The sequence below is a fragment of the Stigmatopora nigra genome, chromosome 4 (assembly GCF_051989575.1).
Source record: "Stigmatopora nigra isolate UIUO_SnigA chromosome 4, RoL_Snig_1.1, whole genome shotgun sequence".
In the NCBI taxonomy this organism is placed as follows: Eukaryota; Metazoa; Chordata; class Actinopteri; order Syngnathiformes; family Syngnathidae; genus Stigmatopora; species Stigmatopora nigra.
The window spans coordinates 13,646,329-13,660,804 of record NC_135511.1 but is presented as its reverse complement, the minus strand read 5'-3'; the positions used below and the strand labels follow the sequence as shown (position 1 = coordinate 13,660,804).

The following is a 14,476-nucleotide window of genomic DNA, read 5'->3' as shown; positions in this document are numbered from 1 at the left end:
ATTGGTGTGTCAGAAATGTAGGTTGGATGTCATTGTGGCAATCAGATTCTCCTTTGGCTTAATATCTTTATTCTCTATAGTATATTTTTGATAATAAACATAAAAATACATGCTATAGGGACACGATTTTTAAGTTAATATGTTGCAAACTATACATACATGGGTGGTATGGTATTCTTTTCAAAGGAACTAACGAGAGGGTGTATAGTCCGTGCAGATTTGATGAAATACACTAGAGGACGCTGCCCATCTATGTAGCATAACTAATGTGATGTTAACATGTTATTATGCAGTCGTTGCTTGATTTCACTTTTTGATCTCCTCATCACTTAAGCCTGACATGAAAACCTTATAAGGTTAAATTACACTCGAATGTGGATGGACATCCACCAGTAAATTCTATTAATGTATTTCCTCCACTGGAGAAAGAAATGTAGTGAAAGTAGGATTATATCCTTATAAATGTTGTAGGCGTTGTTTTAATTTTGGCAAATGGATTTATAAGTCTTTACTGTGGACTACTGAAAAATATGGGAGCATAAAACTGAATGTTGAAAGGTGTTTTCCAGTCTGATTTTAAAGCTTTTTGCATGCTGATATTTTCCATTTGATAAAAATCCCCTTAGATAAGTGGCAATTCTCTGACTCATCTTACTATGATTTGTGCAGGCTTTTCCATAATTAAGAGTTATCATTGTCTTCAAGTTCAGAACAGTCCTTTTAGGTGGAGTTTCCCTTGTTTTTGTATACTTGGTACATCAAAGTGTGAAGTATCTTTTAGGGGAACAGCGACCTTTTGAAAAATGATTTGCTAGGAGCGGTGCTCATACGAATATGCAGTGAGATGAATTATTACTAATGATTCAGCAGTCCGGTATTATCTGTCTTTCATTATGTAGTTTGCATAGTTCAAAAAGTACATCCAAGGATGACTTTTTTACAAAGACCTTAAGAATTGGCCTTCATTGTAGGCGCATTTGATTGCTGCTTGTTTATGGGTTTTTTCTTTATTGAACAATAAATGGGAAATCCCCATTAAAATGCAAGTCATTTTTGCTATGGATAAATTGTTGTTTGAAAGTTTGATGATTTGAACATTGTCATATTTAAATCCAGTAATCCCTGTGAGAAATCATTGCTATTGTTAAATCTGGAGCTGGGTATTTTGGCATCTTAGAATTATATGTAAATTCTCTAGAATAATATTTGGGTTTCATCTTTTATTTATTTATTCACAATTGTCTTTTGTGGTGAATTTCACTGAAGTAATTAGGCTGTTATGGACTTTTGAAGTCATAACTGGTGAAGGATTGGAGAGTTATTGAGTTACATGCTAAAATGGCTCAACATTGTCTGAAACAATTTGCGAAATGATGTTTGAAAACAAGGATTTTTGGAGAGAAAAAAACAACATGATGCAACCATTTCCTTTCAACTGTCCATTAAATTGGACAACTCCAGTATTTTCCTGTTTTTGGTCATTGGATTTCTATTTCCAGACTTTTCTTTGACATTCCAAAGTGTTTATTGCTTGTTGAAGGCAGCCCTTTTGTTTTTTGTTTGTCAAAATGAAATGAAACTCATATGTCAGTTTCACATAGAAGTTTATGGATGCAGTTAAATATTGCTACGCTTTAATCTAATCCGCTCTTTTGAAAATTGCTTTATCAATTCTCTAATCAATACGTCACCTTCCAAAAAATGTACACAAACATAGTCAAAAAACACTACTTTTTTGCTACTGTGCCAAATTGATAGTTTCAGTGAATCTTCCAAAATAATAAATACACTTAAAATGATATTAATAAACTAATACATGATGAAATTAACCATCGAACGACGATGGGCGTGTACAAAACTGATACCATTTTTTTTTTTTGGTACAAAAGCCACATATGGATATCAAATCACGAGTCAGGGAAAGTGTGTGTTGAGTGTACGCTGTCGTAACTTGCGTCGACAATGCATAACTTTGAGTGCCACTGTGTCTGCAAAGGAAACAAGGGAAAGTTTTTTTTTTTTTATATAACCGGAACGGAATGGATTAAAAAATGACACAAATGAGTCTTTTCCCAGCTTGTAATTTAAGCTTTTTTAATCATCACTGAGCAAAATGCTGTCGACTTAGTTGTTAAGTGCTATTTAAAGCCAAGCACAGACTTGATCGCACCAATGTAGCCATCCCAGGGTGCTGACAAGCCTCAGGTGGTGGGTGGAATTCCCTTTCACTTGCGGTTTTAGTTGGCGGAGAACAAACCGTTTTTTTTTTTTTTTTTTGGTCCAGTGTACCGCAAAGACGACAGAAAAATTCCAGTGAAGATACTTCTTAGGAATTTACAGAGAAATAAATAGAATAAGAACCCTTCAAGTTGATCCCTAAAGTAACACCAAATTTGGCCCTTTGGGCAGACAGATTCAGAACAAGCAATTACAATGGCATTTTGTATAAGTGTATTCTTCTGAATTTGTGGAAAAATACAGACAATATAATTGTGCCCGAATGTGAATTAAGACCCATAAAATTGCTGCTTTTTACTTTGTGTTACACTCTGACCTTAACCTCATGCTACAGTTTAAATTTTGTATCCAAAATAATGTAATATAGTTAAATTTTTGCGTCTACTGGGTGAAAAGCAACAAGCAATTTCAAAAATTTCAAATTAAGTCTATCAGCATATGGTCAATTTTTTTGGTCCAATATTTACATGCATAATTTCCTCTGCTGTCTATATTAAAATTTATTACATATGCCGATTATAGTTTGAAAATATAAGTGTTCTTTTCAGTAATTACTAGAATCGCTTTTCCAATGGATACTCTGCCAGGAAAGTAAAATTAAAAGTTGACTCAGGTGGAAATTCCCCGTAAAATAAAGAGGGCTTTATTGTGTAAATGCGTCACGTTACTATAATGGTGATGCTACTAAGAAACACTACAGGGAGTAAAAACAGAAAAAAAGGCAATAGAACTTTGGGGCAAGATAGTACACGTGTATGGAAAAAACTGCTGAACATTTTACGCTTTTGTCTTTCAAACATTCTAAATTGCTTGTTTTTGTCCACAAAATGAAGCCTGTTTATTTCAGTGGCAAATTACTCCTTATATAGGTGAATTTTTACTATGAAGTGCTTATAATTTGGACGTACAGTAGTTTTACCGCTTCCACTTGATTTGATTACATTCCAAGTCATGAAAACACACTTAAAAATAAATAAATGAATACAATTCATAAGTAGCTGACTGAAAAGGAAGTCATTCCATTCATACATCTTTTCTATGAGGCCTTTTAAGACATTGTTGAGATTAAGGGTTGTATAAATAAAGAGACAGGATGGGCTTGCTCCAAATTGTTTATTTTTTTACCACAAGTTGAAGTTTATTTTGATTTGTATTCATAATGACATCTGTCGTCAATTGTATTACTATAGGGATCTAGTATATACCAAAATATTTCTACATTATCTGGATTTAGTGTTTTTTAAGTGTTTTTTTAAATCGCCTTCTATGTGATATTCTCACCTATACATATTTTAGTGACCACCAGAAATCTTAAAATTATGCTTAACGTTACTTTTAATTTTACAAAGTAAATTCTACCATCTCCAATAAAAATGCAAAACTATGCCTTGCAGGTGTCAATTCAGAATCTGATCCAACGCAGACATGATAAAATTACTGGAATAACACGGCTACAATGATTTCATCCTTTTAAAGGCCAATATAAAAAAGAAAATAGAATAGATGCCCATGTATTTGACGTAACATCTTTCGCTCCCTTGAGTCTGACAAAGAAAATGATTGTTTCTCATTTTTTATTCTCTTTAATGTCCTATTTTAGTGACTCATAGACCTGTTCCAATTACACATTGTGAGTCTGACTACTTAACACTTTGATATGCCTAAAATAATTGATTCCATGCCCAGAATTTCAGTGAAACCTGCGTTGAATTTATTCGTCATACAATGTGCTCTCAAAAAATATAAAATTAAATGTATGAATGACTTTGAGGTGTTTGAAATCCAATTGGTTTGTAATAATTCTTCTCCTTACTAATATAGCATAAATTTCAATCAATAGACAGGACGGAAGGGCTGACATCTGATTGGGCAAACAATATCCAAGAATCGAATAGATCATTACCACTAAACTTACATAAGTAATGTCAATAATGAGTCTAATTAATGTACTCTATATTTCAATCATAACAGTAAGTGGTCGAGTAATTTATATATACACATTCTGGGCCTACAACCGCAAAAGACGATCCAAAATAGCAGTTTATAGTTGTTGGCTACCGATGGTGAGCTATAAAACTGGATGGTTTATAGCATTGAAAGGGAAAAGAAAGACGTCACTGTATTTAAAGCCTAAAGTGTCTTTCTTATTTGGTATTGATGTCAAAAACAAATTGGAAAATTGGATTAAGATGTATTTTTTTTGGTTCAGTCAAGTATCACAGCTATAAATCTTCGAAGAACGAGGTTGTTTAAAATGCAGTGGAGCTTGTCGTCTGATATTAGGATGTTGTCACTTTTTTATACAATTCAGAGGGTGCTGAGCCTATTCTAGTCGAATAGGAGCATAGAAATGATAAAATGGGGGTGAACAACTCACTATGATGGGCGTGGCAATAGGACAAGGGCGAGGAAGGATTTCTGTGAGTCATTTGGAGCTGTTTCCCTTCATATTAATACACAAAACAATGGTGGACACATTTTACATGGAGCATTTTAGGGTTCAACATGTGGGGGTGTGTGCGTGTTCATGTATGACTTGAATGAGTAAGGCATAAATCCGACCAGATGCTTTTTTTGCAGATCATTTGTTAATTGAACAAACGTGGATTTTGACTGCTGCTTTTCGACTTCTTTTTGAAGAAACTTGAAGTGATGATTCATAAGGAAAGTAGTCCACATCTGAAAGAGGTTTTCTGGCTTTTAAAGGATAAAACATTGCCAAGAGTTGATCTGATTTGTACAATAAGGGCCTTAGGTTTTCAAAATGTTTGTGGTTGTATTGTTGTATAGTAACGGTGGACAGAAACAAATTTAGTTTGAATATTTATCAGTAGCTTGCTTGTCTGGGACAACAGAAATCAGAGAGATGTAGCCTGAGCTAAAATTAAATAAAACACAACACAATTTAGTTTGATTTTTCCCCTCATTTATGTCAAATTTATATGTACACATAATAGTCAAAAATGCACACAAAACAGTGCTAAAAGACCAGAAATATCAAGCAAAACACTCAGAAGAATAGTTTGACATTTTGATTTAAAAAATGTTAAACTGAAAACAATTTCAATTGAGCTTAATAATGAGTACTGCAAATGCACATAAAATAATAAAAATACTCAACGATGCTGGAGGATTTGTGATAGTGAGACTGCAAATAGCAAGACATTTAAAAACGAGTTATCTTTTGTGTTCAATCCTTAAAACTCAAATATTATCATAAACGTCATTCAAATTTTAGCAGTTTATTTGGAATAATCTGGAAGGAAATGTAGAAATGAACGAGAAACAATTTATCACCTGAGCGTGATTGTTACATAGCTCATGACAAAGATTGAAGAAAAAAAATAATTGAAATGATCTTACTTCAAAGATATTAAAATTTCATAACATTTCTAAAAATGAAAATTGGAATACAGGAAACTAGGAGGGCTTCTCAAATGGAAAAATAAATGCAACTTTTCCAACTCTGATGCCATCACTCACTCAAAACTGTAAAAGAGATATTTTATAAGAAAACATAGAAAGATACATAGATATAAACAAGACAAAAAAAAGCTAAAGTTTCAGAGTTTAATGCTTGTGCAAGTTCGTATATGACGGTGGAACGGACCAGTTGAAGGGATGTTTTATCTTATTTGAAGACATTCTCGAAGGCAGGACATTTGTGTGTCTTGAGTTTCTTGATGGCCTTTTTGAACTCTTTGCTGGACTTGTCCCACTTGTGGATGCCCGTGAGTAGGAACTGCTTATCAACCTTGCGTCCCATGATGAGATATTGGTTCCCCAAGTTGTCCAGCTGCTGACATGGACAGTCTGCTCCATTCTTCAGATACATCACCAACTTCTTCATATCTTTCTTCTTCAGAGTGCCTGCTTTAAGCATCTTCTTTCTCTTCTGGAAACTCACCTTACGGTCCAAGTTCTCTCGCTTCACCTCCTTGATCTTGGTCTTAAAAGCTAGAGACAGGGCAGAAAAATTAAACGTTGCAGTTAAAAGATTGAAAGATTCTTGTGTTGTGGTTGAAAAAGATGATAGAAAAAAAACATATAACACCCATCCACTCCACTCTCAGTATTAGGAGTGCACATGGTTGGGATTTAGGATGCTTATCCTTGGTCTGTGAAATGATCTCTGAGAAGGCTTAGTGTTCAGTGGAATCAAAATGGACCATGTTGAGAATTAGAGTCATGGAATAGAGTCCAGCCCACCTCTGAAGAACTTGGTCCTGAGAAATACTTTGGCTTGTTAATCCTTTAACATTTCGAACTTTCTTTGCACCTAGCTGGTCGATAACTAAATCTCTTGGGTAAACATTAAGATTAGTACTTATATTGTTATTTGGCTCCAGAGAAGTGGTATGGGTAATAAAGAAATGGATACAATTGGGAAAGACATGTACCTATAGAGTCCAACTTTGAACTCAGAAAATTATAATATGAGATTATCTAATCCACAATTGAAAAACTCTATCTGGATATTTCTCTCACCATTAATATTATTGTTTGGTGCTATCTGGCACCTAGTTTTTTGAGGGGTAATTCAATCTAGACGGCCATAAAACCAACATAACATTACATGCTGTTTCCCCATTGACAAAATGGCAAAACTGCAAATCTAAATGGATTAGGCGATCAGTCATTTAATATGAGACTGCCCCATTTTTCACTATTTTACCAAAGGGAGAAAAGCAATTTGGCAATGACAACAAAGTAAGATGTCCAAAGCACAGGAGGGATTTAATTGAAGGGTGTTGGGAGTTTTGGGGGCAATGAAGTTCCATAAAACCCAAAGCGTGGAGAGATAAATTGCGGTGGGAACAAAGTGTGGAGTGGGACAGGCTGTAAATCTCTTACGAGCTGAGAGCAGCATGGATTTGTGTTTGACAGAGGGAAATTCATCAGAATCCCCGAGACATTAGAGAGTGGTATCGTGTTGAGGGATGACTTAAAAGAAAGTGTTACTTTTTCAACAGCCATTCTGATCTATTGGCATCACAGAGTCCTTCCATACATTCAGCGACTTTTAATCAAAAGCTGACTTGGCTCAGTTATGTTCTGCTTTTACCACGCGGAAACGTGCTTATGCATTAAGTTGGAATCATTACTGTGGATGTGTAAACATGTTGAAACGACAGCAGAAAGAAAGCAACAACAATTTAACCTCTACCTCTAAATGAGAACAGATTTTCAACCACTTCCAGTAACTATGGTTTTCAGTGGACAGGCAATCCGCTGCCAAATTGGCTATATTTAATAAGCATTTCTGCAAAAAAGTCAATGACTCATTCCTTAATGCCCACCATGCTTATTCATGGGATTGTTGCACAAAATAAATAACAGGAAGTCTTTCAAACACATTCATTTTTATAGTCCACTTCAAGGAAAATAGACAAGCCTCTCTGTAAAGTCAGCTTGTAAACTTACTCCCAAATCCTGTTGTCGTCACTCATTCTGTGCTGTCAAGTCGAATTTCAGAACAAATCATGCCATAGGTGGGAAAAACATCATCTCGGTGTGGGTCTTTTAGAATTTGTGTGGATTTAATTGGTTTCCCGAATACATGCCGTGAAGTAATGCTTGGCTTTGCACGCCGGTGGAAATATTTTGCACTTTGCTCGTCCTACGAGAAACTCTCTCAGTTGGCCAGCTGGAAGAAGAAACAGATGTTTGGCCGGGATGCCGCAAAGAAAATGCTATCTGCTATCACGTTGTATATGACACGATGGTGTTCTGCTATTAACACACGCTATAGTGGGATTGCAGTAGGATTACAAAACATCCAAAAAGGATAGTTGGTTTGTTTACAGAAATTCGGAGTCTTTCATCCAGGTCATTTGTCCGTGTTAGCTCTCATGACAACTTTAACTAGGAAGCAAATACAGGATTAAACCAAGAACTAATGCACTACCATCCGTTTAGTAAGCGGCCAGGAAGTTCCGACTCAACACCTCAGTTACGAACAAGAAGGGGAAACCTAAAACAATCACTCTCAAGCAGGGATAGCACCTAGATGAAGGCATGTTTTCAATATGCCTTAGCTCGGCGGGGATGATGACAGTCAGCTTGCCAGGTATTTTACAGCTGCTAGTAAATAAAATATACACGTTTTGGTAGATGCTTTGTCAAATTGAAATCTAATAGTACTTTCATTCAACTTCCTTTTTGGAATGGTTTGTTTGTGTTGTAGTCCATCTGGTTTCCATTTTAGTTAGGCAGCTGACCCTTGAATTCAATGGATGTATACATTGCTTGCATGCTCGGCAATAAAATGGCTCTTTCCAGGGTTTTCTCAATTGACAAAAAAGTTCATCATCCATAAATCTTAATTTGAAAAAAGTCAGTCAGTCTGTTTGCCCATCAGTCTGCATATACTTTTCTCTAATCAATGCAAATTATTGGTCTTATCTTGGAGGTTGAAATTGACATAAGTTATAGAGCATATATCTGCATTTACTCTGGATTGCTGTTTTCAAATATTAGGACCTTTTGCTGTCCCATGGGAGAACATTTATGTCCATCCAATTTTTTAAAAGGCCGTTCTGATCTTTTGAAGTTGAAGTGAGGATAAATACATGTGGACTCGTACATTTGGGTGACGAATGATCAGGATTTGCATAAATCACAAGTACCAACACACTCTGAGTCATAGTGAGTCACAAAAAGGGTAGTATCGTTAAACATTTCATTATATTTGACTACTGGTATTTCACAAGTCCTAGCTACCAATAAAAACAAATTTACATGTATATATTCATCTATATGATAGTTTCTTTAATTACATATATCACGGATATGTTTAGATGTGGGTTTGTTGTATTTTTCTCTTTTGTTATTGAAACTTGTCCCCCAAAAATTGTAATTTACGAGTATTTTAACAAGACTGTTTTGATCACGAATTAAATGTCATTTACTTTGTACAACTTCCAGCTATTTAATTTTGCTCGGAAGTCTTGGTAAATTGGGAGATAGTCAACGACAGCTGGGCCAGACAGCAAAACAAACACTCAACTTTACTGCTGTATGGAGCTGTCACATAAACACTTTAATGACCCCGCTTCATTAGCCACTGAACAAAATCCTCTTGCAATCCAGACAAACTGTGACTTGTGACCAGAAGATAAAACCTGAGAGCTTGTTTGAGTCAAATTGAAAAAGACTGAAGTGTAGAAAGGTCATATTAACCTAAAGCAGTCGGTCGCACTTTAAAACGTTACTTGAACGACTGAAACAAAGTTTATACAAAGTGGTTAGGAATTGTTTTAAGACAGATGGAAGAATATCAATAAATGTACCTCACTGGTTACAACATTGTTTCCTATAGTTTATGCTGTAGAAATGTGCATAAAATTGGGAAAACTTACCAAACTCACTGGCACACATATGCTCCAACATGGCATCTGTTTGCATTTCATTGTCACAAGGAGGGCAAATTGGAGAGTAACCTGTAAAGAAATGAGGGGACAGAGTTGAAGTACCATTCAAACATTAAACAGTATTTTGGCTGCATGTCCAGATCACATCGTGTGTACTAAACTCCCTACTCTTTTGTCTTTTATGCTTAGTGAGCCCTTCTAAAATGACCCCAGCTCGGAATGTTTTCAACTTTTACTGCCAGCAGTAACTTAAAGAGGCAGAAAGCAATGTTTCCTACATTCTGATTGCATGTGGTTAAATGTGTGCTTTCCGTTTAACCAAACCACTGGCAGGATTTCACAATCGCACCGGGGTAAAATGGAGGGTAAACAAATAGTTTCCTCTCCACCACCAGTTGTCCATTACATGTGTTTAACAAAAGTTTGTCAAAGTGACACCCTGGTGTAAAGAGCTTGTGAAAACAAACACTGTTTACAGAGTCCCACGGTCTCTTTGTTGATGAGATGTTTTCTCCCTTTTAAAACAATTATCACCAAATTGTATGTAACAACAGGAGAGTGGAAATCACTTTTAGCTGACCTCCGCTAACAACTAAAAAAAAGGAAAACCATTGGGTTATCCCATATTAATTCTCCCCAGTGGCAACAAATGAAAACAGGTGATGTCTGTAAAGTAAGGACATCTGTGTGGTCCCCTGAAACTTGAAATGGGGAGGGTTTTTCTCTCTAGAAAAAAAAAAACAGGCCTCTATCCATACCAACGTGTCAGTCAATAACACCCCCCACCCCCCTCGACACAGACACACAAGCCGTGTCCTCTCTTCAGATACAGTGAGCGCTGTGTAATTGCTGGAAGATGCACAGTCGCCCCATTTATAGCTCACACGTAGTGTCAAAAAGGCTTCAAGTGGTGTCGTTAAAGCGTCAAATGGAAATCTAAGTGAGTTGATGATGTGATGATGGAACCCCCCCCTTACAATCCCCCCATTTTAAAGTTGAAAATAAAAGGGATGGCTGTGCATTCCCGACCCAAGTGGAGACCTCACTTGAGGCATGTGGCGAGGGCACACAGGAACACAACAGAAAGCTTGCTTCTATAATCAACCCACACTTTGTCTTTCCCCCCAGACTTGCTGGTTTTGGCCATCTTTCAAGGTTCCTCTGGTATTTGTCAGCTTGGCTCCGAGTGGGAACAGAACTCCTTTCCCTCCCCTTCATTGATTCTGTGTGAGGTGTGTGAGTCAGCCTCACACTAAGAGTCTCTGCAGGTTTGGGGAATGAGCAGCTAGAGAGCCATTAGTAATGGATGATGGCTTCAGGAGGGGTCAAAAGGGAGAGGTGGATGGTTGGTGGGGTTTAGCCTCAAATTCTCTTCCTTGCATTATTGAATTAAGATGTACATCTTCCCCCCTTTTATTTGATTTGTCATGCAACAGTTATTTGCCCTAATAGACTGATTTTTTTTATTTTGTGAGTTTATTTTTCATGGGCTTTCAAACCAGCATTGTCCCGTGTTACTATCCAGTGATCAATCACACTAAGTAAATAGCAGGCAGACAGCTTAGTAAGGTCAGGGCTCCAAATGACTTTATTGAAGAAGAAAATGCACGCATGTTAGATGTTGGTTTGGTATTGCAAAGGAAAATGCGCTTTTCCAATAGGTTGTGCTTGCTTTGTTTGGGTAAGGATTTACATATTCGCACCTACACTGCTGAAATAACATTTTCAAGGCAATTTATCTGCAGCAGGACTGTCACATTTTACAAGGTGGCAAGCGTGTTGGCTGTTTGTTTTTTCAGCAGGGCACTTGAGTTATTTTAATGTTAGTCACGTCATGCTTACACAGTTAGGATTGCTGTTAAAGGTAATGGGGATTTAACTCTTGGTAGAGCACACTTTTAACTCATTGGAAGCTATTGACGCTTCCAGGCGTCCAATTTATTTGGACTAAGTTGAGAATAATTGCCGCCCGCTCCCATCAACATGGCTTGGACGTCTATAGCCGTCAATGACACTGCAAGATGTGCATTTACAGCTAATTGTCCCTATTTAAATGAATTGGACGTTTATTGTTGTCGATGACAGACAAATTTATACAATTAGGAAAATAAAATAGTCATTAGATAAATAGAGTTTATTTGTTTTTAATCATAGTGTTATTTATTAATATGTATAATTATATTAGTATATGATATAACATTAATTAACAAATAATAACAACACAACATTTTAATTTTGAATTGGCATCCACATAGTACATGGACATGACATTTTGGGTCATGTTGTGCAAATATTTGTGCAAATATGTGGACGCTGCTCCTTCATGAGGTTCATTTTTTTTTTGACCGAGCATAGTCCTATCTCTTATCAAAAGTTCCAAATCAAAACCAGAGTGAGTCTGCTTATGGTCCACATTTACAGTGTGAACGAGTAAATCAAATTTGTAAGGATAAAGTTACATTTTTTTCACCTGATCTATTTTAATTTTATTTTTTGCATCATTACAGCGAGCCACTTTAGCTTGGCAAAAGAAAATCAAACACACTTTATATGTTAGGAAAGCGATATGGAGGAAGGTCGTACCTGTCTCCGTTGTGGAGTCAGTGGCATTGGGTTGCGTCATGGCGATGCACACATCGTCTTGAGGGAACTTGTCGCAGGTGAGCATCTCCGGCCAGGGGAAGCCGAACGCCTCCATGATAGGGGTGCAGCCGTCCCGCACGGCTTCGCACAACCATCGGCACGGGTAGATGGGCCTCTCCAGGCACACGGGGGCGAATAGCGAGCAGAGGAATACCTGCGTACCCGGGTGGCAGTTTTTGTGCACCAGGGGCACCCAGCTGCCGGCCTGCTGCTTGGCTTCTGCCATGGTTTCATGCTCCAGCAGATTGGGCAACAGCATCTGCCCGTAGCCTACGTTGTGGCACAGGCGCAGGTCCTCCGGGATGTCCACGCACTGCGGGGGCTTCCCGTAACTGCGACCGCCGTTGTACGAGTCTTGCTTCCAGCTCAGGTACTCGTATTCGGAGGCTCCTCCGCATGACGCCAGGAGTATCGCCGCCGTCGCGGCCAAAGCGATCGCCTGAGAAGCAGTTCTCATTTTGTTTTGGCTTTTGCTGGCAAAAAATAGAAAATAAATAGAAAAGAAATAGGGTGACTCGCGCAGGGTACGCTTCGGTTCCGAGTCCTCTGCGTGTTGCGCTCCTTTAGAGCGTGCTGCTTGCTTGCATTACTTTGGTGCTCAACTAGTTACCAGCTCGGACACAAGTGCGCATTGTAAAGTGCGCCTCGGCCAATAAGAGAGCGTCTCTCAGCCTGGTGCTGTCAGTCAAAGCAGTTAATTGCCCAATATGTTTTAAAAAAAAGAAAAAGAAACGGGAGCCTTTGCTTTGCTTTCTTTTCTTTTCTTCCTCTGCTTGTAGATCCTTTGTCAAAGCAACAAAAAAAATGCAGAATAGAAATGCCCATATAAATCTCACTGTGGTAAGGGAAGGGTGTGTTTGTTGTTGTGACTCAAGAAACATGTCTTGAAGTGGGACATTTTATATTGGTTTTTGAGTGATTGTACGTTAAAATGCTTTTTAAACTTCTATTGAGTAAGCTTTTGCATGGGAAACAGGATTTTCATGTGGTTTCCACATTTTAGACACTTCCGTCTTTCTGAGAGGATTTTGTGAGATACTAATGTTATTAAATGAACATTTCTGATTGAAATCTTATATGAATTATGAGCAATGTGATATTGTTCCCCTGGATAAAACCCCTGATGTATACAATCAGATACTACATGTAGTGCACAAACTATCTAACAGGGGAAAAACGAACATTGTGATCTATTGCATCCACTATGATTTAAATATATACATATATGTTCACTTTTCTTGTGCCGGGGGATATGAAAGGCTCCAGATTCAAGTATATTGTACAAAGAATATCAACATTCTGTCAATTATTTAATAGTTTGGGCTTTACGGGGTTAAACCTGTTAAAAGCTCAGCCGGGCTGGCAATTCAAGTGACATGTATGCATTTGCATGTCAAAACTGTTTTGTCATGGAATATAGATTGATACAGTACTCCCTCTGCAGTTTGCAATGAGATTAATATTTACAGTGGGTGGAAAGGGATCATTTAGCAATTCACAATCTGGATTAGATTGAATTTGAGTTTTCTTTCGATTCAAAACGATCGCCTATCTTAAAAAAAACGTTTTTTTTCCACAGGAAACATTTTAATTTGAAATTTATCACCAAAGACTCTTGTAAACCTGTTAAAAATAGGTTGATATATTAAAAACTATTATGGAAGTGTAAATCACTACACTGACTAGAAGCCAACACACAGATGTTGATAATGATAACATTTTATAATGTTGGATCGCAAACAAAAATCTCAAGGTTGCAATAAAGTTGAGCCGTGCCCTTTAAATGATAAACAGATACTAAAATTTCTTGGCTATGTACATTCAATTAAATCCAAAGTAGTTAATATAATCAGCTGGCTGCCACATTGCTCAAGTACTACTATTTGTCCATGCTAATTACAAACCAAAGACTAAAGTCAATTTGCTGGCTATCTATCAGTGTCTATCTCCTCAAAGCTTTGCTTAGTTCCATGATAAGACTACAAGGTGAGAAATACCTCAATTTAAATGTGGAAATGTTTGTAATTTGTGCTGCCAACAAAACAAAGCTTTTAATGAGATTTTAAGTGTAGGCCTAGCAAACACAAAATTTGTAGAATAATAGATTTGCTTAATGTCTTTATCTAATGAATACACTTTACAGCTACCACACTCACCCTGATTTTTTTCATTTTTTTCCAGATAAAGCTCGGTAGGAGAGTGCATTTTAAGCACATTATGTC

The 14,476-nt window shown here is 37.1% G+C and overlaps 1 protein-coding gene across 1 annotated transcript; it reads right to left on the bottom strand.

Annotated features, from left to right (window-relative positions):
- Positions 1 to 5,148: 5,148 nt before the first annotated feature.
- Positions 5,149 to 12,864, bottom strand: LOC144196002 (secreted frizzled-related protein 1-like). The gene is made up of 3 exons (XM_077715962.1): positions 12,195 to 12,864; positions 9,600 to 9,680; positions 5,149 to 6,195 (listed from the first exon to the last, which is right to left on the bottom strand). The coding sequence occupies exons 1-3, from the start codon at positions 12,709 to 12,711 to the stop codon at positions 5,870 to 5,872; spliced, it is 924 nt and encodes a 307-aa protein (XP_077572088.1). The 5' UTR covers positions 12,712 to 12,864; the 3' UTR covers positions 5,149 to 5,869.
- Positions 12,865 to 14,476: the final 1,612 nt, after the last annotated feature.

Coding starts and splice junctions, on each gene's coding strand:
- LOC144196002 (XM_077715962.1), bottom strand. CDS start 12,711: ATGAGAACTGCTTCTCAGGCGATCGCTTTGGCCGCGACGGCGGCGATA. Junction 9,681..12,194: donor TGACTCCACAACGGAGACAG/GTACGACCTTCC, acceptor ATTTCTTTACAG/GTTACTCTCCAATTTGCCCT. Junction 6,196..9,599: donor TATGTGTGCCAGTGAGTTTG/GTAAGTTTTCCC, acceptor CCCTGTCTCTAG/CTTTTAAGACCAAGATCAAG.